This window comes from Microcebus murinus, chromosome 2, assembly GCF_040939455.1.
Source record: "Microcebus murinus isolate Inina chromosome 2, M.murinus_Inina_mat1.0, whole genome shotgun sequence".
Taxonomy (NCBI): Eukaryota; Metazoa; Chordata; class Mammalia; order Primates; family Cheirogaleidae; genus Microcebus; species Microcebus murinus.
In genome coordinates, this window is record NC_134105.1 from 7,061,807 (window position 1) to 7,088,280 (window position 26,474).

The window sequence follows — 26,474 nt, forward strand, 5'->3', positions numbered from 1 at the left end:
GCCCCCAGAGAGAATGAGCCAGAAACTGCCTCCCAAAGGCCCCAATGCCAGGAGGGTGACACCTTTGGCTGCCATGATACATCGTACACTTTTCTTCTAAAATCCTCACCCCTGGGATTGACCCTTGAGGGGTCAAGAACTGCACTTGGCAGAGTTAAGACAGAAGGTGCCTGCCCCCACAAGCCTGGCTCGTCCCCAAGAAGGGGAGAAGCTCCACATTGCGCAGGAGACTGAAGCTCTAATTTGTCCCCAGAACAGGAACTACTCCCAGGAGGAGGCTCGTGTTTGGGGGGGGGGGTGATGGAGCCATTCACTGGAGTGCGGAAGCTGGCAGGGAGCCTGCTGGAGAGCATGAGTCACTTGGACCCCACTGGGTTTGAGGTGTGTGGGGGACATCCAGGGAGAACTCTTGTCCCCTGCTTTCACCCGGTGACATCCGCTCCTGGCCTTTGGCTCTCTCCTATGGATCTGGGAGGCCTCAAAACTGCTCCCAGGTGAGGCTTATATGGGCCAGAGGAAATCTTCATGCTTGTTCTGGAAGCTGACTCTCTCTGCAGAAGTAAGGTAGTAAGTGGTGTTGGCCACGCCCTGAGCATGGCGCACGGCACAGAATCGTGTGGGAACCAGGTGATTTCCCAGTCTCCTGGTCAGGAGGCGGGATTTTCCATCCCCTGAGAGTCACTTCCCAGTTTCTCACTCAGCACCTAGTAGCACCGTCCTTGTGGTCTCCATCATGGGGTTGGTGGCCCAGAGCAGGGGCCTCTGTACCTCTTTAGGCAGCCTGCAGTGAGGGAACCGGGAACAGAAGAGCCTCATGCCTCCCTGCCCACCCCAGCTCTCTGAAATGCCCTGTGTGCTGGGGGCAAAGACTCCCCTATAAGGATGTTTAAGGATAAAGGAACAAATGAATAGTAGTAGTAACAGCTAGTACTTATACAGTGCTTAAGCTATATATATATACTTAAGCATATATATTAATATGATATGAAGTATATAATGTATATTATAAATTATTTTTTGAGACAGGGTCTCACTCTGTCACCTGGGCCAGAGTGCAGTGGTGTCATCATAGCTCACAGCAACCTCAAGCTCTTGGGCTAAAGTGATTCTCCTGCCTCAGCCTCCCACGTAGCTGGGACTACAGGCATGCGCCACCATGCCCAGCTAATTTTTTTTATATTTTGTAAAGCCTGGGTCTCGCTCTTGCTCAGGCTGTGCATATTATAAATCTTTGAATCATCGGAATGGCCCTCTGAGGTCAGTGCAGAGATTCAGACCCAGGTGGTCTGTCTCTAGAGTCTCAATGAGTGAATGATCTAGAGCCCCTTGTTTCCCCCGAGAGTGGGTGTCAGCTTTGGGGAAGGTTTTCAAAAGAGTGTCGCTCTCCCAGGGGAGTGGGAAGCCTGTTGGAGCTGGGAGGGGTAGGTAGAGAGGTACAGCGGGGGTGGGGGGCAGCCACAAAGCTAGTGGGAGCCTGTCCCCAGGGCGGGTCTCCTGCACCCCCACCCCCACTGGGAATGGTGGGAGGGGGCGACAGGGGGAGGTAGAAGGAGTCACCCAAGTGCTGGGAGAGATGCTGGAGGTGTCGGGCCAGCACGGCTGGCACGAGTCCCGGTGTCCAGCAGCCGGCTGGGGAGGGGGCGTGGAGGAGGCCGGGGGCGTGAGGGAGGCGTGTCCACGATGGAGGGGGGGCGGCCGGCCCCGCCCTCGCCCCGCCCCGCCCCGCCCCGCCCCGCCCCGCCGCCAGCCCTGCAGCCTGGGGCCGCTCGGGCTTTCGCTTTCAGTCGAGGCTCGCGGAGCCGGGAGAGAGGGTGCGAGCTAGCGCGGCGCGGGACCAGCGACCGCCAGACCATGCCCGCGCTCATGGCGCTCGCCACCCTCTGGGCCGCGCTGGCCGTCGGACTGCAGCTCTGGGCCGCGGGGCACGCCGTGCCCGCCCAGGTAGGTGACTCGCGTGGCCCCCCAGGGGACAGCCGCCCCACGCGCCCACCCCGGCCGGCGCGCAGCCCCGGGGAAGCCGTCATGGACCAGGGGCCCCGAGTCGCTGCCCCCTCATCCCCATCAGACACGCGCCACGTGCCTCGGGGGACCCGCTGGCGACCCCGGGCCCGGCACACTTGCGCCCGGGGCAGAAGTCTGGCCCCGTAGACCCACGTCCCCGGGAAGCACCCTGGCTTTGCCGCTAGCCGGAGCGCAGACCAGGGGGTTTGGGGCTGATCAGCGGGCCCTGGGCGCGCACCCTGGACCCTCCTCCTTCACCCCTGCGACTGCCGCGACAGTCCTTCCCTCCCACGCGGTAGGAGGGGGCTGTACTGGGGCGCTGCCCCCCTGCCCACGGGCACCCTCTTCAGAGATTTCCTTTCTCTTCAGAAGGTTTCCTCTCCTCTGGGCTATGGTTTTCCTCTTTCTTAGAAATACTGGGGCTGAGTCTGAAGCACAGGGCCAGGTGTGTGGCTCGGCCTAATAAGGGCACATTTGCACCGCACTTCCCCTCGCTGGGCTCCTTCCCCGGCCCCCGCCCATGTGTCCAGGGGCCATTGGCATTCTCTGTGGGCTTTGGGGACAGGAGAGGTGACGGAAGTCTTCTGGGCTGGTATCAAGTAAGGTAGACAGTTGTCTAAGGGGCCAGGAAAGTGGGGAGAGCGGAGACCCTAAGCTGTTACTCGATACTGACGTCACCTGCCCGCAGTAGCCAGGTCCAGTCTCTGTGGGTCCTTTGCCTGTTTTTGACCGTCTCCACCGTCTGGTAACCGCATTTTACAGAGAGGGAAAGTGAGGCTCTGAGAACTTGATTTCGTGGAAGGGCATGGGGAGAGGACTTCCTCCAAAGGGGGCATCTTCCTCCTTGGCCCCCCCCATGGCTGGGGAGTCCTCCTCGTGAGCTACCCGGATGGACACACGGTGTGCGGATCGGCCTGGACAGCTTGACCGGGCAGGAAGGTGGGAGGTGGCGATAGCTCTCGTGGTGACATGGGGTGACTCAGGAATCCAAGGCCAAAGAATCTAATTCTCAAGGGTGGGAGATGGGGGCTGTCACACTAGAACTGACTCACCCACAGTGGGTTCCAGGAGTGGGTCCTAGGGGGCTGCCCCAGTAAAAGTCCTGGGTGGCTTTTGGGTCAGCTCTGAGGACCGAGTGTGACTGGGGACACCTGTGGTCCCAGCCTGGCTATGGGGTGCTGCCACAGACCCTGGCCTTGGAGGGGGTCTTCCTGCCACAGAGCTTGGGACTGCCTGGGTGAACCCTGGGGCTTTGAGAGCCACTGGCAGGATGTGCAGGGCAGGCCGAGCCGTGCAGGACGCAGGCTAAAGTCCTGGAGCTGCGTGAGGGGTTTCCTCCCCACTTCCTTCCCCTTCTGCCCAGCTCCTGCGTCAGCTCAGACTCCCTCGCCCCTGGACTGCTGCCTCAGCCACTTAGCTGGCCTCCCCGCCCGGCCCCCCTCCCACTGCTCCTCCGTGGCAGGGACCCTTCCCCAGTGTGCAGCACATCTGCCTGCCTGGGGAGCCTCCTGTGGCTCCCGGTGGCCAAGGCAGAGACTCCCCCAGGTGTCCCAGGCCAGAGGGAGCCATCTGGGCTTTCCATCCCCCTCCCCCGCCCCCTCCTCACCCCTGTGAAGCCGATGATGATGGTGGTCGCTGTGCATCATTGTGCAAAGAGCCTTTGCCCATGGTGTCACCTCTCCGTGATATGCCCCTTAGCCCTGTCCTTTAAGGTCTTTTGCAAATGCCTTCCTCCCCAGGAAAGCCTTTCCTCATTCTTGAAGTTGGATCTGATCTCTTGGAACTCTCAGGACCTTTCGTTCCTTTTGAGGACTGATTACATTCTGCTTTTTAATCTAGTTGTGTCTTATCTACTTCAGTGGATGGAAGGTTCCTTGAGAGCCGGCACTGTGGGTTCCTCCTCCTCATCATCATTAGCACCCGATAGCTCCTTTTTCCTGAACACCTGCTAAGTGTCAGGCCCTGTGTTAGGTGCTTTGCCACAGAATTGCACTGAAACCTCTCCTGCAGCAACTCCTAAAAGGCGGGAGTTCTGTTCCCTTTGAGAGATGTGGAACTTCAGGTCCAGAGAGGTGATGGCATGTCCCAGGATTGCAGAGCTGGGCTGAGGGGTGGGATTGGAATACAGGTCTGCCTAATTCCAGAGCCCTTGTCGCTCTGCACTCTTGTGCGTGTATCGCCTCTCCTGCCCCGAGCCAGTCCCCCCCCTCCAACACACACAAACACATTGGGTCCTCAGGAATGTTGGATGGAGTTTGATTGATTGTAGAAAGAGCCCTAGGGAGACCTGCGCTGGCCACATGCACACTTGGCCATCAGGGCTTTTGCCCCTGTAGCAGCCTATTTCCCAGTTGGTGTGTAATGCATCATTCAGTCACTTAGTCGTTTATTCATTTGACAGATGCCAGCAAAGCTGGCAGGGCAGGTGAGTGCCGGGTGCTCTCTGATGGGGGTGGGCAGGGCCCCGGCTGTCTGGGGAGGAGGTGAGGGGTCTGTGCCTGCTGGGTCTGGCCTGCTGATCCCTGAAAGTCTTGGGGCTGAGGGGCTGCTGTTTGTCTCCTCATCACCAGGGGCCTGGGGCCAGCTGGGGTTAGGGGAGAGATCGGGGCCCCCAGGCTGGGCATTGGAGAGGAGTTGGGTGATCTGGGTGCTTGCCGGTCCCCGGGCTCTTCCCTCCTTCCACTACATCTCTGTCCCTTTGTCCCTTGCTTGTCATCCCAGCAGGGAACCTGTGTGCTCACTGAGGATGTGGCCCTGTGGTTGGGCACCTCTTCAGAGGGCAGTGGGCAGGTGGCCAGGCACCCTGCTGCGGAGCCATTCATTCATTCATTCATTCATTCCCCAAACGTTCATGAACAGCTGCCCCAGGCCCAGCCCAGTGCCAGCGGTGCTGAGACCGAGAGCTCTGGGGACCCCGAGATGACCACTACCCGGCTCCTGCCCTCCAGGAGCCACACTGCCAGTAGGTCACCTGGGCTCTGCCTTCCTCCAGGGAAAGCCCTTTCTCATTCTCGAATTGGATCTGATCTCTTAGAACTCTCAGGACCTTTTGTCCCTTTTGAGGATAGATTGCATTCTGCATTTTAATCTAGTTGTGTTTTATCCACTTCAGTGGATGGAAGGTTCCTTGAGAGGCGGGACTGTGGGTTCCTCCTCCTCCTCATTATTAGCACCCGGCAGCTCTTTGTTTCTGAACACCTGCCCTTGTGACCTGCCCCAGTGAGTGAGCCTCTGCTTTCTCATCTGCTGGCCTGGGGAGCGTTCCCGGCACTGGCCTGCTGACCTCCACGGGGCCCTGTAGGGGTGGAAGGTTGAGAACTTGCCTGGCATTCTCGTGTTGGATAGTGTTCCTAACTATTGTCCTGGGCCCTAGCCTAGCGGCTCCCTGTAGCACTGTCCCTCCCAGGGCTGCGTGACATTTTTACCATCCCTTACCATCCCGTGCTTCCTGGAGGAGCAGCCAGGAAGGTGAATGTGAATGAGGGGATGGAGGAGCACTGCTGCTAGCCACGGTGTGTGTGTTACAGTCGTCAACTCACTTTTATGCCACACTGGCTGCTTTTCTGGTTCTCAAGTATGCTATGCACACACCTGCCGCAGGGCCTTTGCACATGCTTTCCCCTTTGCCTTGAATGCTCTTCCCACTGATATCCCCTTGTCTCACTCCCTCACTTCCTTTTGCTCAAATGGATCCTGCCTATAAAAGCTCCCTGCCAGGTACTCTCACTCTCCGACCTGCTTTGTTTTTCTAGATAACACTCTTGACCAGTTATATTTCCTTCATCGTTGCTGTGTCTTCCCACAAGAATGTAAGCACAGTGAGGGCAGAGACTCGCTCACCGCTACAGCCCCATAGCCTAGGTGAGGGTTTCTCGGTCTCAGCACCGCTGGCATTTGGGCCATGTAAGTCTTTGTTGTCGGGTGTTTAACAGCATCCCCCTCAGTTGTGATAGTCAAAAATGTTCCAGAAATATTCACCTGACATTTATAATGACCTCGTTGTGCACGCGAGGAGCCAGGAGAGTTTGAAAAGTCAGTGGTGGCGGAGCTGGGCTCTGGTTTGCCTCCCTCTCTGGGCCCGTCTCCCTGCCTCGTGGGGTCTGCCGAGGCTGGAGATCCTCTCCCCAAAATGCTCACACTCCCCCTGTCCCCAGCCTGGCTCCTGATGGGGCCACCACTGGCAGTGAGTGACTCAAAGCCCCAGTAACATGTGATTTGCCCGGAAGCAGGCAGAGAGGGAAGTTGGGGTTGGGGAGAGGGGTGCCGTGGGGTGAACAGGAACAGAGTGGAGGTTCTGGGGCTCCCAGTTCTGGACACCATCCGCCGGGCGCAGGAGGGCAGCCCTGATGACTCCGGGGAAAGGCCCAGGCCTCCGTCTGCTGTGTACTGGCCATGTGACCTTGGCAAGTCTTTCCATCCCCAGGAGCCTCTGTGTTCTCATCTCGAAAATGGGACTAGACCCTACCCTACCAGCTGGTTGTCAGGATTAACAGTGCTTTCTGGTCCTACCTGTGGCCTTGCAGGCCTGACCTGACTCTCTGGGTCATGGGGTGGTGCTCAGGCCGAGATGGGGACCCCCATGGAGTCAGACTCCCAGGCTCAGCCAGAGGGCTCCAAAGCTTGGGTGCCAGTTGACCAGAGTTCCTGTCCAGGTGGCTTCACTGCTCAACATCCCTGAGAGCAACTTCCCTCCTATGGGCCTCCCTCTCGTACCATCTGTGCGACTGAGGGGCCTTATGTACTGCCCTCCATACTGGGGCAAAGGCTTCAGGGTCAGGAAATCACCTCGCCCCCTTTCAGTGAGTGACAGGTGCTGTGTGTCATTTGGGGGTGAGCCAGGGATACATTTGGTGTCATATAGAAGGATGCAGAAGGTTTCAGCTTGCAAGATGCGCCCAGGGAGGTTCCACGTGGTCTCTAAAACCTCTTCCATTTCCAGCCTCTGCGATGATGAAGGTTGTTTACTTGGGACCCCAAGGAGGGCATGTCCCGTGGGGGCTCTCCTGAGGTCATGCTGTTCATTCCCTGTCTCCAAGTGACTTCTAAGATAGCATGGCTCCAAGGAAGGAGCACTGGCCTGAGAGTTAGGAGATCGGAGTTCCCATCTGAGCACACTGTCACCAGCTCACTGTGTGACCTTGCTCCAGTTACCTACCCTCTCTGGGCCTAATAGCAAATTCCTATCTATAAAAAATAGTAGCACTGGCCCTAACATTCTCCCAGAATATTAGGGAAATGTCACCTTGTGTGCACTTGACAAAGGCCACAGATTTGGGGAGAGGGGATCTAAAAGTGTCTCCAGGAAGCAGAGCCTGGCGCCCTCCACTGTTAATATCACGGTTCCCCCGCTTCTCCTCTTGCTGACCTTGATCCCACTTGCTGTGATCGAAGTTATTTCCTTGACTCGGGCCCCAGGGGTATGGAGAATTCGTGGCTTCCGTCAGCTTGTGAGGACAGGATGCGGATCCTTGGGCAGAACTGGGTTCCTGTGTTCCCGCCTCTCCGCCCCGTGGTGCCTGGTTAGCACCGTTTCAAGTTCACAAGCCCGACCGTGGGGAAGTCCTCGCTGAGCATCCACTGCAGGGCCGGCTGTCTGGGAACCCACAGGTTCAAGGAAGCCGTGAGCAGGGAGGGTGTTTTCCTCGAAGAAGCCCTGTGGGTCCGGTAATGGGCACACGCCGCTCCGCCCGGCTCTGGGCCCTGCCCCCTCTGCAGCCCAGAGCTCTGGGCGTCTGTCTGTCTCCCTCCGCCGAGCGTCTGTCTGCAGGGCTGGGGCTCTGAAGCTCCAGGACCACCCCCCTGTGGGGACCACAGTCTTTTTCCACTGTGGTGCGTTGTGATGTCACAGGTGGTGGCGTCATTGTGGTTTGGGGCACTCGACGGTGAGCCCAGAGGAAGTGTCTGTTCCCTGACTGGGGTTCGGAGGAGTGAATTTCCTTCTGCCCCGAGTGTGAGCCCCGAGTATGCTGGAAAAGTCCAGTGAGGGTGCAGTCGGCCGTGAGTCCCGGGACTCCAGCTCTGGCCCTGCCTCCTGCGGACGGTGACAAACCACCCTGCCTCTCGGAGCCCCCGTTTCTTCTCTGCAGAGGAGGGCGGGTTGGCGGTTTCGGGATGACAGATTCCCTTGCTAGAATCACGAGGCCTGTCAGCTCCTAGCACACCCCTGGGGAGGGCCGCTGCAGAGCCACCTCTCAGGCCCCAGGAGGGCCGGCCCCTCCCCCGCTTTGGTGGCAGACACTAGTGGCAGAGGAAAAGCGACAACGTGTGTGACTTGGAGGGCAGCAGGGTGAGTCCCTTGCGGGGGCACCAGCTCCCCGAGAGGCTAGCAGACCTCCGCTCTGTCTGGCCCTTTCCGCGCCGGGGCCCGGGGTTGACCCGGCCACTCTGACCGGAGACAGGGCAGAAATCCCCAGGGGGTTTCGTTCGTTTCTGTCCAGACAGTGGCCCACCTCTGTCTCTGTCTCAGCTTCACCCTGTGGCCACGGGTTCAGGGAATCAAGTGGGCCTGAGGGTGACAGCCGAGCGGGCAGGGAGTGGTGGCCAGGCCGGCTGGGAACGGGGGCTGTGGGTTGCAGCCCTTCTCTGCCACCTTTCAGGAGAGAGGCAGAAGAGGACAGAGCCCGGGGCTGGGCGTCGGGGGTCCGGGCTCGGCCTCCGCCTCGGGGAGGACTCGGGCAGTGCCCTTCTCCCTTGGAACCTCAGCTGCCCCTGCTGTGGCTTGAGATGAGCAGGGACCTCCCCGCCCCCAGCCTTGGGATCCTGGGCCACCGTGTTAGACTGCGTGGTGGTGAGGGGAGTCCAGGGCCGGTGGCTTCGAGCAGGGAGTGGAGTGCAGACCGGGTCTCCACGGGCCCCTCTCAGAAGGCTGCGGGGACTTGTCCTTGGGGACGGCTCCAGCGCTCTGCCTTGAGGGCAGGAGTCCCGCCAGCGTCCTGCCCTGCCTGCTCTGCCTCCTGCCTTCCCGAGCCCCCACTCACAGGCCCTGGCTGGCTGCTGGCGACCCTGTCACCAGATGCACTGCTCGGGTCTCCTGCTTCTCTGGATCCACAGCCCCAAATCCTGCCCCTTTCCCGTCCTGTGCTCCCTCGAGCCCCTCCGCACCTCCCGGTGGGCCCCTTTCTCCCCAGTCATCACCCCACCCACCCCCTTGGCTCATTTCCTCCTGTCCTGGTCCTTTGTTCACTGCCCTCATCTATTCTTGTCACTGCCCCATCCTGCCCCTCTGCAGGTCCCCGTGGGGGATGGCTTCCCAAACACTGAGCCTCGAGGGGTGGGTGGGTTTGGGACGGGTGGCTCCAGGTGGCTCCAGGTGGTGGAATGTTGTGGGGAGTGGTATGGCCAAAGGCCTGGAGGCAGAACATCGGGGGTCAATGCTAGACCTAGTCGGAGCTTGAGGTTTGCCCAGGGCAGTGATAGCACATGAGGCTGTAAAGTTTGGAGCCAGTTTATGGTGGTAGGGATGCCAATTACATTAAAAAATTGTACCAGCTATAATTTGGGGGGAGTTTTACTAGATACATGTTTTATCTCACTGAATCCTCTCATTAGCCCCAGGAGGTACGTGCTGTCATCAGTGCCATTCTACAGATGGAAAGACTGAGGTTTATTAACCTCCTTTATTTATTTAAAAACAAAAGAGCAACTCCTTAAAGGCTGCCCTCTAATAAGGCGGGGACTCTGGATTCAAAGCCAGGTATCCTCATTCCACAGTCCATGCTTTCAGCCACCACACAAACCTGTCGGGAGGTGAGGCAGTGGGGAGCCACTGATAGTTTTTGAGCAGGAGAGTGACCGGGGCAGAGAATGTATTAGGAAAGTCGCTCAGGCCTCAGTGTGGGGACAGATGGGATGGAGAGACTAGAGGCTGTCACCGTGGTTCAGAGCTCTGGGCTGGGAGAAGCCGCAGAACAGGAAGGAAGGGACGAGAGCTGGAGGGAGGAGGTGGAGGCGGCCTTTGGACTGGACCGTGGGCGTAGGGTGGGGACAGAGATGCAGAGGAGGAGGAAGAGGAGCTCCCTCCACCCCCATCTTGCCATGTGAGGCCTCTCTGGCCTTAGCTCCACTATGGCCAGAGCCCAGTGGCCTGATTCTCGTCAGTGTCAACTCCATGTGTCTCACGGTCAGTCGCAGGGCCCGCCTGGCCTCGGTCAGCCCTGGCTGGTCAACCCGGCGGGGGGCATGAGACCGCGCGGGGCTGCTGCACAGGGGGGGTGAGATATGACATCCCCCCACCACTGGCACTGTGGGGCAGGGATCCGGGGGCCTTCCTAGCTCAGCTGCCAATGCACCTGGGGACCCCCAAGCTGTTCCCTGGGCTTTGGCTTCCTTGGCGGTCAGGTAGGAGTAAAAGGGCTACTCTCTGTCACTTCCCATCGGGGCCGGGAGCTGCTGGGAGGTGCCATGAACCGAGAGCTAAGAACTCACATCCAGGGGGCACTTCTTGGATGCCAAGGGTCCAAGGCGCTAAAGGCAAGGGTCCTCTTCCATCCTCATAGCCACCTGGGGGTCGGGGGGAGCATTATTATCCCCATTTTACAGAAGAGGCAACTGAGGCACAGAAGTTAAGCTGCAAACTCCGGTCTCTCAGCTCGGTGGAGGCAGAGCCAAGATTCCACCCCAGGCGGCCAGGCCCACGAGGGGTGGTGGTCGAGGCAGTTGTGAGCGGCTGTTATCTGAAAACTGCCCCTCAGTTCACCCGCCTCGGGACACCCCGTCTCTTTTAAGTCTTGCCCAGTTCTCATGCTAGCCCCAGCTCATTTCAGCTGATTGCAAATGAAAATGTTTGCTTCTGTTGAACAGTTGAGCATCTATTAGGCACCAGCTGTAGGCCATGCACCGGCTGGGTGTGGAGCAATGAGTAATAAAAACACGGGTGACACGGAGCTCTTGCTGCCAGCGGGCATGGCACCGAGCACGTCACACATACTGACTTGGTGAATCACAAAGCCCTGCGGAGTGGGCACTGTTTTGTCCCCATTTTGCAGACGACAGAGGCGGGGGAATGGCAGAACTGGAATTAAAAGCTGGGTGTCTGGCTCAGAGCTCTCATGCTGGGTGTGGGAGGAGGCACGAGAGGAACAAATAATTCACCCAAAACTGGTCTGGTCTGGGCGGTACAGAGCTACACTCGAGCCGCTAGGAGGGACCGACCTCTGACCCCATCTGAGATGATAGCGGAGGGGACTCCCGAGAGAAGCCAGGGCGTCAGCCCTGCAGGGTGGGTGGGGACGCAGGGCACAGGCAGCAGCGGGAGTGCAGGACGCAGGGTCGGGGGCCAGGTGCTGCTCTGTGTTGTGGACAGTGACAGGTGAGCCGCCCACACGGAGACGCTGGCGGGGGCTGGGCTTGCTGTGCCAGGGCTCCTGGCTGGGGGATTGTGCGCTGCCTGAGCGTGGCAGGGCCAGTGAAGCTTTTAGGCAGGGCCAGATTTGATGTAGGACGGCCGCTCGGCTCCATCTGCAAGGGGACGTCGGGCTGGGGACCAAGAGCGAGGAGCCTACAGCTGGCAAGAGCTCCCGAGGGTGGAGAGTGGGAGGGTGTGGGAGATGGAGGAGGTGGTGCCAGCAGGCCCACGGATGGTGACGAAGGGGAGGTTAGGGTGCTGTCACTAGACGGAGCATTCCTTGGGGGCAAGACCGTGCCCAGGCATCTTTGTGCCCCAGTACTTAGCGCAAAGCCTGGCCGCGAGAACCGGATACCAGTCTGGGCTTCCTGTCTGCCCCCAGCTCACTTCTAAAGCAACATCACAGGCGCAGGCCGGGGGTGGGATGTGTCACCCCCGGGCCGCCTGCCTGTGATGTGGTCGGTCCTTCCTGACGCAGGTGCTGTTCCTCTCCGTGACGGCTCACGGGCCTCTGCTGCCTGGCCCGGCATCACTGTGACAGCCTGGCCTGATGTGGCTGTACCCCATAGTCCACGGGCTCCTGTGAACCCCCAAAATCGAGACCTAAATGCCTCTGCTGCCTCCCACCTACCCCACCCCAGGGGCCCAGGACCTGCCATGCAAATGATGCGGTTTCTCTATTGCTTGAAGATGGTTTCCGCTGTTTGGGGGGTCCTTAAGTCCTTGGGTCCTTGGGCAGACACCTCTGCCCCTCCCCACAGCTGCAGCGTCTGCCCCTGGAGACCCTTTGCCTAGGAGAATCACTGAACCACCACCCCTGCTTGCTGTGTGTTCTTAGAAGAGTCACCCCCCTCTGCGGGCCCCTTGTCTATAAAATGAGGTAGCCGGACAAGATCACAGGGTATAAAATTGTCAGAGGGCATGGAGGCTATGGGTCTGCCACTTGCTGGCTACATGGCCTTGGACAATGTGCATTGAATCTCCCAAAGCCTCCATTTCTGCATCTGTGAAATGGGATCATACTGACCTCATTGCAGTGGTGCAAGGATGAAACGAGAGAATGTATGTGAACATGCCAGCACCGTGTGTGTACACAGTAGGTGCTTTTCCTGGATCCGAGCAGTCTCTGTCCTTCCAGCTCTGTGTAAAGGGTAGGCTTGAGGAGGACTCTCCACCCCCAAATCCTGAGGCTTCTCCCTGTGGCCACCTTCCCACTGTGCCACCTTCCTGCTCTCAACTGGCAGATCCCTGCCCAGGGGTGCTCCCTGGGGACGGCTGGGGTGTGACCCAAGGGTACTGGCATCTAAGAGGGATCTCTGGGAAATTAAAAAGCCATGAAGACCCCTAAAGGGTGCTGTGCCCATGGTGGCAGGGAGAGCAGAGGGCTCCACAGATGGCCTTTCAGAAGACACTGTCTGGGTGGTGGCCACTTCTTCCTCCTCCCCCAGGCCTGCCCCCTTTGCTTCCTCTCTCGCTGTCTATTTATAAATAGGAGAAGGCTCCCAGGGCCCCCACCTTTGGGTACTCACAGGGCCTTGGTGTGGGAACAGAACAGGTGGCGGATGCCGGGCGCGGTGGCTCACGCCTGTAATCCTAGCACTCTGGGAGGCCGAGGCGGGCGGATTGCTCAAGGTCAGGAGTTCAAAACCAGCCTGAGCAAGAGCGAGACCCCATCTCTACTATAAATAGAAAGAAATTAATTGGCCAACTAATATATATAGAAAAAATTAGCTGGGCATGGTGGCGCATGCCTGTAGTCCCAGCTACTCAGGAGGCTGAGGCAGGAGGATCGCTTGAGCCCAGGAGTTTGAGGTTGCTGTGAGCTAGGCTGACGCCACGGCACTCACTCTAGCCTGGGCAACAAAGTGAGACTCTGTCTCAAAAAAAAAACAAAAAAAAACGAGTGGCGGATAAGCTGGCCCAGGGTTGCCCGGTCCCCGGAGAGCTGACAGGCTGCAGAGTCAGAGAGCCCTGCGTGGCCCCCACCCTACAGCAGGGGCCCCATCCCGAGCTCATCTCCCTCCCCCAGTGCTGTCCGCTGGCTGTGCTCGAGCCCTCCAGGGTGAGAGAGGGGCCAGGGACAGGAAGAGAGGGCGCAGGGGGCAGGAAAGGTGGTGCCTGACTTACGAGGTCAGCCTTCCTGTTCCAGGTAGGTCGTGTCCTGCCAGAGCTTTGTCCTGGGCAGGCCTCTGGGGCTCACTTTCTTGCAAGAACTCACAGCCGTGTTGTCCTCTGGCTGGCTGCTTTGGCTACCCACCCACTCAGACTTTTTATTTTGGGGTCACATCACCCCTCTACTGTTCCTCTGAGCAAGGTCCCTTTGAGCCACCCCAGGGTCACTCTCGAGGAGGTTCCTATGTTGCCCGCAGGAGTCTCCCCCTTGCTCTGCCCACCCAGGCCTCTGCCCTGCCATCCCGGCAGCTGGCCTGCCGTCACCTCGGACTTTAGACTTCCTGGGGAAGGAATGGGCCTGGTGCCAGCCTGTGGGTGACACCACAGCTCCAAGAGGCACAGGCCAGCTTCCCTGCACTTGCTCTTGAGGCAGGAGGGAGGCTCTCCGCTTTGCAAGGCCCACACGGGCCACCTAGCGCCCCACGGACACCGGCAGCTCAGTGCCAGGGTCTTGTTCTCAACTTGCCAGCTCTCAGCCAACGCCAAGGCAGAAAGAGCCGAGTTCTCACTCTGTGACTTGTGCCTACGACTCAGGGTCTCTGTGCACCCTTGCAGCTGCCCCTCGGGCCCCTGGCAGTCTGGGAGAACATGATGTCCCCACATCAAGACCCTCCTGCCTTTGCTCCTCGAGACAAGTCCTGGAGGAGGCAGGGCAAGGTGTGTCACTCCCAGTTTACAGGTGACAGTGCTGTGGCTCAGAGAAAGTAAGTGACATCCCCCAGTCTCTCAGGACCAGCATGTGCACCTGGCCCTTTAAGCTAAGCCATGGCCCTCCCACAGTGCCAGGTGTGCAGTGTACCTGGGAGGGTGGACGTCTCTGGCCCCTTTCCTTGCAGAGGTCACCTGCTCAGTGTCCCCTCTCAGGGGAGAGGGGATGGGGGCAGAGACTGGAGTGTGGAGGCTGCTCCACACACCCTCACCCCTGCTGTCTTCAGATGCCCGGGACCAGCCAGCTCTGCCCCTCGCCCACCCCCACCCCAGCTCCATCCACCTCCCCACCCTCACGTGGCTGGGGCACACACCCAGCCAGCACCCTGAGGTCTCTAAGGCGGCCGAGCCTTTTGACACGTATGTTTAAGAACCCAGAGCTGGCCCTTTGGCTTGGAGCATCAACCAGGCCCACATTTTATAGGCAGAGACACTGAGGCACAGAGAAGCCAGTTACCGCCCGCAGCAGAAGGGGCGCCCGAGCGGGTGGGGAAGGGGGACCTTCTGAGCGGGCCCAGGTGTTGCAACCCAGTCTTCCTGGGCGCGGAGAGACACACAGGTGTCAGCTTGGTGCCAGGGGGGAGACACAGGGCTGGGGGTGAGGAGACCTCTTCGAGGCTGTTCCTCATCTGTGACGCGGGACTAACAGTGGCCGGTGCGGATTCGCAGGGGCTGTGCCGTGTGAACAGCTCTTCCCGGCGCCTGCGTGGAGCAGACTGTGTGAGCAGCGCCGCTGCTGGTTCCATCTGATTTGCTCAGAGCTGCTGTGTACCCAGCGCCTAGCAAGATGGGTGCTTGGTTTGTTAAAGAATGCTGGATGACTGTCTTTGCTGGCCTCTCTCCGCTGTTATAATGGGAGGTGGTCTGAGATCATGTCTGAGGGTCCGGAGCCTCTCTGCTGTGCCTCCTCCCCTTTCCGGGCTCCCGTGTACCCTTCTAGCACTCGCCAGAGCTGCCAATGAGCTCCTTGTGCACACACCTCCGGGCCTGTGCTGCCTGCGCCGGCCTGCGGCAAAGCTGCCGGGATGGTGGGAGCCTGCTGTGTAGACGTGGGCGGCGCTGGACAGAGCCGGGTCTCTGGCGCTGCATGTCCCTGCCTGCTGCAGAAGGCACTTGTTCTGGGGCTCCTGCGTGGTTACCTGGGAAGCCTCTTGGTGGAGTCAGGCTGGAGGCCTGGGTCCCCTGCATTGGGGTGAGAGAGAGAGAGAGAGGAGAATGCCCCCCAGTCCCAGCCCAGTGCTGGAGGTGGACGAATGGCGCTGGGGCACGGTGGTGACGTGGGGACAAAGGCAGAAGGCAGAGCCAAGGAGCTGCCTCTTTAGCTCTCATGACGAGGAGCCCAAGGTCTTCTCCAGGGTCACCAGGGCAAGGGTCACATCCCAACACCACCCCCTCCTTCTTGCATGACTGTGGACAAGTGACTTGATCTCCCTGAGCTGTGAAATGGGCCCTCGCACACCTGCTTTTTGGGGTGGAAGTGGGGACTCCATAAAGCGCTGCACTATGGCCTGGCACATAGTAGGTGCTTCACAGATACCCTGGTTTTTTTCCTGCCTCCCCAAAGGGCCGAAGCTGAGACCCTGGAGGAGCAACAGGGTGGGGTCTAAACCCTGGGTGACAGGGACAGCTCCTCTCTGGGACAGGACGGAGGCTGCTGAGGTTGGGCCGTGCAGCTCTAGGGCCCTTGGGGTCTCGGGTCTGTGTTGAGGGGGAGGGAAGCTTGGGCCCCGAGAGAAGGGCGGCAGGATTGGGGGCAGCAGGATGGGGGGTGGCAAGGATCGCAGCTCTCCTCGTGGAGCCTGGGGCAGCCACCTCACCTCTGTGAGCATCTGTGAATGTCAGTGAGAACTGACACAGCGGGTCAGACTGTGGCCCTAACGGGTACGGTTGTCCCTGGGAGACAGGTGCTCCTGTCTCCTAGCTGCAGGTGCCTCGGGTCCTAGGAGGGAGCACAGTGCTGCGGAGAGGAAATGGGGGGCAGTGGGCCCTGGCGTGCTGCAGCTCTGGGGCCTGTGGGTGGGCCCCGATGGACTCCTTGTGCACAGTCCTCCCTCTGCCTGCCACCATCCAGGCCCTGGAATGACCCAAAGCCTGTGGGAGGCTGGGGGAGGTAGCTTTGCCCCTTTCTGTCTCCATTATCTCATCTGTGAAATGGGCACGATCAGACCTGCCTCACCAAATGGGATGTTAGATTCAGGGCCACTCCATGTACCTCTCTCTTTCTCTCTCTCTCTCTCTCTCTCTCTCTCTCTGCATCTGTCTCTCTGTCTTCTTTAGTGCCCTCACCACCAGCTCACAGATTCCCCACCTGGTCAACGGGCAGTTGGCCCTTAGCAGTGATTTCCAAAATTTCACCCCCCATACTTTGCAAGACCAGATCTGCTGAACAGGCTGGTTGAATCAAGTACTATCCAGTTCATTTCCTCATTTTAAAATGGGAAAGAGCCCCTGTGGGGGTGGAGTGTGAGTCGGAGCCTCCCCGACTCAGAGCAGAGGGGCTGCAGACTTCCAGAGCGCTGCGTTTCCCGGGGGGCTGCTGGCCTCGTTCTGGGGACCCACCGCGGCTCCCAGGGCTGTGGTTTGGGCCCGACCCCTGCTCTGGGGAGCCCTGCAGGGGAGGGAGTAACCTTTTGTCCTGCCCTGCTGAGGGGCTTTCTGTTCCTCATTGTTTAGCCGTGACAGGGCTGCGGTTTCTTGTTTTTCTTTCTCTGTCCAAGAGGATAAGCAGGCCTGGAGGTTGCTTGAGGGAGCCGTGACCCTCCGGCAGCCGCGGGGGGCTGGAGTCACACTTTGCGCAGGAGGAGGCGCAGAGAAGGCTATTCACAGCGAAGAGGCAGAAGGCCGCTGGTCAGCCGCCTGGGGCCGTGGGGGTCCCGCCGCCCGTCCAGGGGCCGCAAGGGAGCCCGACTTGGCCAAGGCAGGGCCCTTTCCCATCAGGCCCTCGGGGCCCTGACAGGAAGCCCTTCCCCAGCCAGGCCAGGATTTGTCTTCCTGCCCTGGAGCCGCCCTGGCCCTGCAGTTCTCAGGCCCTGCAGGGGTGAGGCTGGAGGGCAGGGGGTGGGCAGGGGGTGGCAAGGGGAGAGGTGCAGCCCTGCCAGCCCTGGGGAGTGCTGTCTGAGGCCACCTGGGTGGCCGCTCAGTCAGAGGGGACAGGCACAGCCCCTCCCCGTGGGGAAGCGACCCAGCAGCAGCCTTCGGGGAAGGCCAGTTTGGGGGTGTGGGGGGCCGCGGGAATGCTGTGTGCAGAGGGAGCTGTAGAAAGTACGATTTCTCCAGTCTGGGGCTTCCCCAGCCTTTGGACCCCCCCACCCCTCTCCGCCGTGTGCCCTTTCCCCACACCCCACCTCAGTCACCCTGCTCCGTCCAGGGAGCCCGATAGTCCGGTCGTGGTCAGCAGGGGAACGTCGGAATCCCTGGGGAGATTTCCTTTTGCTTTTGCCTTTTTTTGGTAGCAGTACAGCTTCCGGCGCGCACCCCGAGAGCCTGCCCCCGTTTGGGGAGTGGGAGCTGGCATTTGTGACAGGCCCCCCGGTGCTTTGGACGCAGGCAGGGAGCTCCCCCACACTGAGAACCCAGCGAAGGCTGCTCCTCTTACCCCGGGTGCCTGGACGTCTACGCCAGCACCCAGCTGGGAGGGAAGAGGTGCTGGGACTGCGAGCCGTGTGCGCGCGCGTCTGTGCGTGTGCACGCGCCCCTGCGCATGTGAACTGAGGGTCCAGAAGAGAGCTGAAGTTACTTCTCCGGGCTCTGCGGTGCAGAGTGGGCCCCAGCTCCCTTACTGGGCCACTTGTGATATCCCAGTCTCACCAGAGCTGACTGTCCTGGCTTTGGCCCTGGGCCTGGGGTGGGGCTGGGGTGGGGTAGGGGCCTCAGGGGTAGGCCAGGCTGGTGGGTGCTCCCACATTTGAGTTTCCTGGCTCTGGTGCTGGGGCCGGACCCCTGCCGGAGATGACACTGTGACAAAGCTGACTGCTTAGCTTAGCCGCCACCGGGCACCCACTCCACGCCAGGCTCGGGGCAGCAGCACAGAGTAACCCCAGCCCGCAGTCTCGGGGGCTCCCCATCTAGCAGGGGCCCAGGTGAGTGACCCAACGGCAGCCCTGTCTGCCAGGAGCCCCGAGGGAGGAAGGGGGGATTCTGGCTTCTAGTGACTCACTCGGGGTGGGGTGCAGGCCTTGCTGCTGCCAGAGACGGGCTCTTAAGGATGAAATGGAACTTGTCAGAGGAAGCAGGAGGCTGTTCCAGGCAGGACACAGCTCGGGCCGAGGCACTGGGGCAGGAAGAGCTGGAGATTGCCCTGCAGCAGGGCCCCCGGCCCCCATGGGTCCTTCTCGCTGATGGCTCCCAGCCGTTGGCACCAGGCTGTGTGCAGCCAAGGCGGGTCAGCACTGCCTGCCAGGCCTACTGGTCACTTCCTGTGGGGGCCAGCCAAGGGCCTGGGCCGTCACGACTCCCAGGCAGTGCTGTGGCGGGGGAGGGGCGGCACACTGATGATGGAGATTTGGCCAGGTCTGCGCAGGCCCAGCAGTGCCATAGCGTGGCTGGAGTCCGTTCTGATTGGCTTGTTACAGCTGATGGCCAGGGTGACTGGTCAGTGCCCATCATGTGTTGGTTGTTAAATGTTTCGAATATCTCCCCTGCTCCTGCGTGTTAGGTGCTGGAGTCCAGAGAGGGTAAGGCCCTAGCCTAAGGCCACACAGCTGGTAGGTGAGGGTTGAAACCAGGTCTTTCAGACTCTCTGTCCTTATCACTCGTTCAGTAAGGTCTGTGGAGCTCACACTGACCGTGTGATTGCGGCTGGCGAGGCAATGGGGCCTGAGGTCAGAGCCCTCGACTCTGACCTCCTGGTCATTTCAAGGTGACATGTCTAAAGGGCCCCGAAGGGACTTTGGGGGTGTGCGTGTACACCTCTGTGCTTGTACAGACGTGCGCACGCCCAGGTTTGCCTACATATGAATGCATCAACTTGGAGCTTGCTGGCAGCCACTGCAAGTGTGGCAATGACTGCTTGTCCCCAAAGGCCAGGACAGCCAACGCAAGTCTTTCTGGAGGAAGAGCAGGTCTCGGGCATGCGCCAGGGCACAGGCAGCGTGGGGACTGTTGCCACTGCCCTGCACTCCCCAGGGGCCACTCAGAGACTGGGGGAGGCGAGCTCGGTGTTTGGGGTCTGTTCAGGGCTGCACCTTCTCTGCACCCCTTTTCCTTTCTCTTTTCTCCTCTTTCTTCTCTTTTCACTCACCGCTTGGCTCGTCTCTGCGCGGAGCCAGGTGGCACAGTGGCTGAGATCACCAGCTGCGAACTGAGACAGGACCCGGGTTCAAATCCTCCTGTGTCACTTACTGGCTCTGGGACCTCGGGCAAGTGACCCTCTTAAAGCCTTGGTTTCCTGTTCTGTAAAATGGCCACAGTGAGGATACCTTCTTCATTGGGCTGCGGGGAGGCCTCATGGAGATCACACGGCCTGTCTTAGGTAGGGTCTTCTAGAAGCAGAGCCTGAGGCAGGGACGCTTGTGAAGTGACTTACTGGGAGGTCTCCAGGAGAAAGGGAGGACGGCGGCAGGACAGGGCAGGGGCGTGGTCGCAGCTGGGCCCTGCTTCAGCCTGACGCTGCAGCGGGCTCTGGACCGTGAATTGTACCAGAGTCGGTCCCACCTTGAGACCGGGGCATGGCCCTTGAGCTGTGGGGCCACTGTCAGCCAGCACCTGCAGAGCGGGGCATGCCTGCTGGCGAGGGGGGTCTGAGCGGGGTGCAGCAGCACCCACACACTTCAGCAACCGAAGCACTTACGACAGTGCCTGGCACGCAGGAGGTGCTCCCAAAAATATGTTTACAGTCATCACTGTCATCGACCAACATTCATGCACTGAGCCCCAGCCCCACTATGGGTCCCATGTCAGAGCCCAAGGGCCTAAAGATGACGAGGCCACCGTCTGCCCTGTACGTTGCAGGCGTGTGTGTGTGTACCTGCGTGCGTGCCCACATGTGCGCGTGCATGTGCCCACATAGGGCACAAGGACAAGCAAGTAGCTGTTTCAGAACAATGGGATGATCCTTAGAAGGGGCCATATCCAGCATTCAGTGAGAGAGCCAGGAGGAGGAAGAGGAGCCTACATTAGCCTGGAGGAGTCAGGAGTCAGGGAGGGCTTCTCGGAGGAAGCAGCACTCAGCTTGAAGGACAAAGGGACATTTCCCAGGCGCAGGAGGGAACAAGAGGCATCCTAGGCAGAGGGCAGCTTTGTGCTGAAGACCTTGGCTCTCTGTGACCAAGGCCACGGCCTTCTGGGCAGCTTCGTGGCCCCACATCTGCCCTGTGTAGTGGCAGGAGCCACGAGGCGCTGGGGAAGGTCTAAAGCCCGCCCAGCCCTGCCAGCGGCCTCGGTCCTTCACCTGCAGACACGAGAGTGCTGCACGGAGGGGGAGGCGGAGGAGGCGAAAGACGGCCAGGACTCTCCCTTCCACTCCCCCTCCAAAGGGAGAGACCCCCACATCAGTAGACCCTGCAGGGAGAGGGCCAGACGGTTGCAGGACAAGGACTGGGGCGTCAGCCATGGCAGAACCCAGGGTGACACTGCTCGTGGCTGTCTTCCCTTCCCCCTTCCAGGTGGCATTTTCACCCGATGCCTCGGACCCCAGGAACATGTGTCAGCCGAAGGAATTCTACGACCAGACAACCCAGAAGTACTGCAGCAAGTGCCCACCTGGTGAGGGGCGGTGCTGGGGCCCCGACCCTTGGGCTGGCTGGGCCTTGAGGGGTTGGTGCCCCAGAGGGGCGAGTGTGCACAGGGCCAGGGAGGGGCAGGGTCATGTCCCTCAATCCCCACCGAATTCCGAGTTCCGGGCAGCAGCCAGCACTCCCTCTTATTTCTGGGCCTTTGCACATTCTGTTCCCCCTGCCGGCACGCTTCCTACCCCCGTCCCCTGGTTAACTCCTACTTATCCTTTAGACCTCAGCTTAGACGTCCCCTCCTCCAGGAAGCCTGCCCCACACTGCCCAGCCAGGCCCAGTGCCTCCTTTGGGTGCGCCTGGTCTTCCTACGGCACCTCTTCCATGCTGTAGAATCGTGGCCTGGTCTTCCGTGGTGCCCCCACTGTGTGCTCCTCATGGCAGGAACTGCGGCTTGTTCTCCACTGAATCCCCATCCCATGGCACAATGCCCGGCACGTAGTAGGTGCTCAGTGCATGTCTGACTGAGTCAGTGCACGCTCACCCAGTGCACAGATGGCAGACCCGAGGCCCAGCCCCCGTTGGCAGGGCCAGGTAGCCCGACTCCTGGAGCCGTCCGTCCTTTCCTCTGTTTATATACTCACTCCCGTCACACCCCTAAAGCACCTACTGTGTGTTCTAAGTGCTGGGAATACAGCAGAGGGCAGGGCAGGCAAAACCCTTGCTCTCGTGGAGTCTGAGTCCAGTGGGGGACAAGGACAGATACACTAGCAGCAGGTGTGTGGCCCCCCTGTCAGCCAGTGCTGCGCAGAAAACAAGGCCAGCTGAGGCAGAGGGGGACGGAGAGAGCGAAGTGTCCCGTTGTGCAGGGGGTGATTTGGGAAGGTCGCTCTGAGGAGGTACCATGTGGGCAGAGCCCTGCAGCAGGTGAGGGAGCGAGTCCTGCAAATAAGCACGGAACGGCGTGCCAGGCAGGAGCAACAGCAAGTGCAAAGGCCCCGAGGTGGAAGCCTGTTTGGTGAACTTGAGGAGTGGCAGGGCCAGCGTGTGTGGCCCAGCGTGAGTGAGGGGGAGCGTGGTAGGAGATGACATGAAGAGGAAGCAGGGGCCACGGCAAGGAGTTTAAATTTTATTCCGCGACAGCCTGGAAACCAGTGGAGGGCTTTGAGCCATTAGCTTGAGATGTGGGCAGGCATGTGTGCGCCTGTCACCTCCCATGGCCATTTGAGAGGCCCCCAGGGAACGAGACTCTTCTTTCTTCTATGAACAGGCAGCATCTCCAGGAAGGTCCTCGCTAAGCATGGCAGCGAGCACGGCAGGATGGGAATGGGGACGGGGCGAGGAAGAGTGAACTCCTTAAAGGTTTTCCCTTGGTGTCCCGTCCCCTGGCATGCAGGAGTCCATTGCCCTGTCCTTGATGGGACAGCAGGGACGACGTGACCCTGCTACTCCCTTCCTGCCCTGTGGCTCACACCCCCAGGTGTGGAGAGTTTTAGCCAACGATCGAGAAGAAAGGAACTGGCAAACCAGTTCTCACGGACTTGACTTTTCATCGGTGGTGGGATTTTAGGCATGTGGGACGAGCAGAGGAAGATGCTTTTGAGCAGAAGGGGTGCACAAACATACTGACAGCTGGTACGTGCCAGGTGTGAGATAAGTCAGAGGAGTTAGAGCTCCATCAAAAGGCCTTCCCAGCTAAGGTTCCAGAACCCTGGGGCTCTGGGGAGCAGCCGATACGTCCGGGGCCCTGGCAGACGCCCCAGCCTGCTGAGGCCGCATCCCTCGCTTGCGCAGGCTGCCGTGTGAAAGACTTCTGCACCGAGACCTCAGACACCGTGTGTGTGCCCTGCGAGGACAGCACGTACACCCAGCTCTGGAACTGGGTCCCCAGCTGTTTCAGCTGTGACTCCCGCTGCAGCTCTGGTGAGTGTCCCCGGGGCAGAGGCGGGCCCAGCACCCTGCCTGGCTGGCAGGCGCTGCAGCCCCTCTGGTTGTGAGCCGGCTGGGATTGCTCCTGGCCAGGCGTTTTCATGCCCCGGGGGCTGAGGTGGCCTGCGACAGCTCTTTACTGCTTGCAGGTGGCATTTCCGCCTCTCCCACCAAACGCTCTCCACGGCCCCCGGGGCAGGCGGTGGGAGAACGGTGCCCCCTTAGCCTCCGGGAAGTGCCGGCTGGGAGGGCAGCGTGGCGTGGTGGAGGCGGAAATGACCCTGGGCTCTCGCTCCTCCAGACCAGGTGGAAACGCAAGCCTGCGCCCCGAAGCAGAACCGCATCTGCGCCTGCAGGCCGGGCTGGTACTGCATGCTGAGCAAGCAGCAGGGCTGCCGGCTGTGCGCGCAGCTGCGCAAGTGCCGCCCCGGCTTCGGCGTCGCCAAACCAGGTATGGGCCAGGGCCAGCCGTCCTTGGGGACCGCCCTGGGTCTCTTCTTCGTGGACATCTCTGCGATGGCACGGGCATCGCCCCATCAGTCCAGCTTGGGAGCATTGTCAGTGGTGGCCAGGGGCTCGCTATGCGTCCATCGTCTACTCGGTCACCATTCATTCCTCCCTCCGCACCCTGACCACACGCCTACCGCGCAAATCCGCTGACGCTGCAGGGAGATGAAGCCACATAACCTGGAGACCACGCGCCTGCATGTGCGTGTGTGTGCACGTGTGTGTGCCTGCGTGTGCATGTGTGTGCCTGTGTGTGCGTGTGTGTGCATGTGTGTGCGTGTGTGTGCATGTGTGTGCGTGTGTGTGCATGTGTATTTTAAGGGGTGGAGGCACAGAGAGAGCTCCTTGGGCCCCTCAGGCCTCACCTAAGGCTCCAGGGCCAGGGCCCACCTGTTCCGCAGAGTGTTTGAGTCGTTGACAGGTTCCACTTTTTTCCTGGAAGGAACTGCAACGTCAGACGTGGTGTGCAGGCCCTGCGCCCCGGGGACATTCTCCAGCACGACTTCATCCACGGAGACGTGCAGACCCCACCGGACGTGAGTGGCTGAGTGCTTTGGTTCTGGGGGAGCAGGGAAGGGCTGTCCCTGGGTGACCGTGGTGTCTAGGACACAGAGCAGCTCACCCGCCACCATCGCCCAGACTGGCTCACCTGAGGGTGGGTCCCAGGTTAGGTGGCCCAGCGAGTAGGAGCTTGTCCTGGAAGTCGGGGTGGGTGCATGGGGAGGCAGGGCAGGGACAGGAGGGGGTGGTCCTGAGAGAGGGGTGGCACACCCTCTCACTCTCGCATCCTGGCTGTTGGGACCCGTGTCCACTGCCCTGGCCTCGTGAATGAGCCCAGCCACCCCAAGCCACTGTCCTCTGCTGCCTCCGGACCAAGCCTCCTCCTCCCCCAGCTGCAGCTCGGTGGCCATCCCTGGCAATGCGAGCACGGATGCAGTCTGCTCGCCTGCGTCCCCCACCTTGGGAGCGGCCCCGGGGCCAGCCCTCGTCCCCCGGCCGGCGTCCACGACACCCCAGCACAGGGAGCCAACTCCAGGGCCCAGCACGGCTCCAAGCACCTCCTTCCTGCTCCCAGTGGGCCCCAGCGCCCCGGCTGAAGGGGTCAGCAGTGGCGACATCTCTCTTCCAGTCAGTAAGCAAGCGGCTCATTCATTCACTCATTCATTCATTCCTCCTTTCTTTCTATTTTTTTTTTTTTTTTAGTCCAATGAAAGATTTTACCTCCTTTCTTTCTATTCCCCTCCCTGCTTCTTCCCTCCCTTCCTCCCTCCCTCCCTCCCCAGCATCTTGCCGAGAGCCCACTGTGGGCTGGACCCTGTGCTCTGTCCTGGCATACAGGTGACAGGCTAGTCTCTTCCTGAGACCTGGGCTGGCACTGAGGATCCCTGGGTGGGAAGCACTTTACCGAACGTGGAGGTGGTCTCCTGGTTTCTGTTTCTGATGGGGCCACCAGGCTGAGAACACAGGGGGCTGGTCTAGGTCACCTTGCAGGCTCTCTGCAGGGCTTAGGCCTGCGTCAGGCCAGAGGTCTCAGACTGGTGGCTCTCAGGTTGAAGGTGGCCCTCAGACGCGTCTGATTTGTAATGGAGTTTGAGAACCTCCAGCCTGGACTTGCCCCTCCCGTGCCACCGCTCCAGCCACCGTGGGTCACGGCCGGGCCTGCCTGGCCCCTGGGGTGCTGGAGTTTGTTTTGGGCAGCTGTTTGAGCTTCTCTTTCCTTCCCAGGTCTCATCGTGGGTGTGACAGCGTTGGGTCTGCTAATAATAGGACTGGTGTACTGTGTCATCGTGAATCAGAAGAAAAGTAAGATTCCATCCTTCCTTCCCTCTTCCACTTGTTGAGAAAGCTTTTCTGGGGTGCTTCTTTTGAGTCCAGCATGGGGCACAGTCTCAAGGGTCAGACAGGGGCAATACGCAGTCCCTGTTGTGTGGAAGCTTAGAGCCGGGGCAGAGGACACTTCCACTAACTTAACTACTGAAAGGCAAGATGGGAGCGGGGTCATCCAAGGGAGTCAGAGTTCAGGATTCTTATCCAGGGAGCCTGGGGGATTCAGGCCTCCTGGGGCAGGCAGCTGTGAGTTGGGCAAGGTCTCCATGGGTGGAGAATGTGCAGGAAAGAAAGGGTGCCCAGCATGGAGGGCGTGGCGTGGGCACAGGAGGGGCTGGAGAATGGTAGGGGTGGGGGAAGGCAGGGCTGGATGGGGGCCTCTGTGGACCTGGTAGGCAGTTTCTGCCCCCAGGGCGGGGCCTCCTGCCGCCCTGCTAGTTGGAACAGACATTTCCCCGAGGAAGTCACACTCCCTGACTTGTCCCCTCTTTCCTCTTTATAGAGAAGCCCTCCTGCCTGCAAAGAGAAGGCAAGGTGGTGAGTGTCCCTCTGCCCTCTCCCTCCTCTTCTCCTGGTCTCCTTCCAGGCGGGCTGGGTTGTCACACAGGAAAACAGTGAATTCTTTATTTTAGACAGTCTCACTCTGTTGCCCAGGTTGAAGTGCAGTGGCGTCATCATAGCTCACTGCAGCCTCCGACTCCTGGGCCCAAGCGATCCTCCTGCCTCAGCCTCCCGAGTAGCTGGTTCTACACGCATGCACCACCATGCCTGGCCGATTTTTCAATATTTAGTAGAGACAGGATCTTGCTATTGCCCAGACTGCTCTCAAACTCCTGGCCTCAAGTGATCCTTCCTCCTCAGCCTCCCGAAGTGCTAGGATTACAGGCATGAGCCACCACACTCGGCCAGGGAACAGTGAGTTCTCTGGGTTGATCTGTCCAGTGTCAGGAGGTACGCAGAGCCCTGGAGGTGGAGGAGAGGCCTGGGGGCACAGCCTGGGCAAAGGCAAAGGCCCTCCATGGGCTAAAGGAGATTGAGAGTATGAAATGCCCGGTCAGGGAGCAGGGGACTTAGTGGTGTTGGTGGCAGGCATGTGCTTGTGGACCCACAGTGTAGCCTTGGGTGGACACGAAATTGCTCTACGGCCGTTTCCTCATCACTAAACGAGGGTAGTGTCTACTCTGTCCAGCTTGCAGGGCTGTGCCCTTCCTCAGCTGGCACGATCCTCGTCCTCTCTGCGTGTTTGCAGGGCGCTTGCGCAGGGAGCGGTGAGACAGTTCCAGGGCACCCCAGCGTCCGACTGAGAGCCCTGGGGGCGCCAT

At 60.1% G+C, this 26,474-nt stretch overlaps 1 protein-coding gene and 1 long non-coding RNA gene across 3 annotated transcripts in view; one reads left to right on the forward strand and one right to left on the reverse strand.

Annotated features, from left to right (window-relative positions):
- Positions 1–1,770: 1,770 nt before the first annotated feature.
- The window catches only part of TNFRSF1B (TNF receptor superfamily member 1B), a 36,326-nt gene continuing 11,622 nt past the window's right edge, over positions 1,771–26,474 (forward strand). For both annotated transcript variants that reach the window (XM_012785322.3, XM_075994110.1), the window contains exons 1-8: positions 1,771–1,941; positions 20,827–20,926; positions 22,684–22,812; positions 23,120–23,269; positions 23,768–23,861; positions 24,219–24,457; positions 25,051–25,128; positions 25,655–25,689. In XM_012785322.3, coding sequence (XP_012640776.3) covers positions 1,852–1,941; positions 20,827–20,926; positions 22,684–22,812; positions 23,120–23,269; positions 23,768–23,861; positions 24,219–24,457; positions 25,051–25,128; positions 25,655–25,689 — 915 coding nt within the window. In that variant the 5' untranslated portion in view covers positions 1,771–1,851. The remainder of the gene's footprint in view (positions 1,942–20,826; positions 20,927–22,683; positions 22,813–23,119; positions 23,270–23,767; positions 23,862–24,218; positions 24,458–25,050; positions 25,129–25,654; positions 25,690–26,474) is intronic.
- Positions 16,099–18,466, reverse strand: LOC142861910 (uncharacterized). Its single transcript, XR_012913014.1, has 3 exons — positions 18,381–18,466; positions 16,852–17,040; positions 16,099–16,181 (listed from the first exon to the last, which is right to left on the reverse strand). It is a non-coding gene; the product is annotated as an uncharacterized LOC142861910 (long non-coding RNA).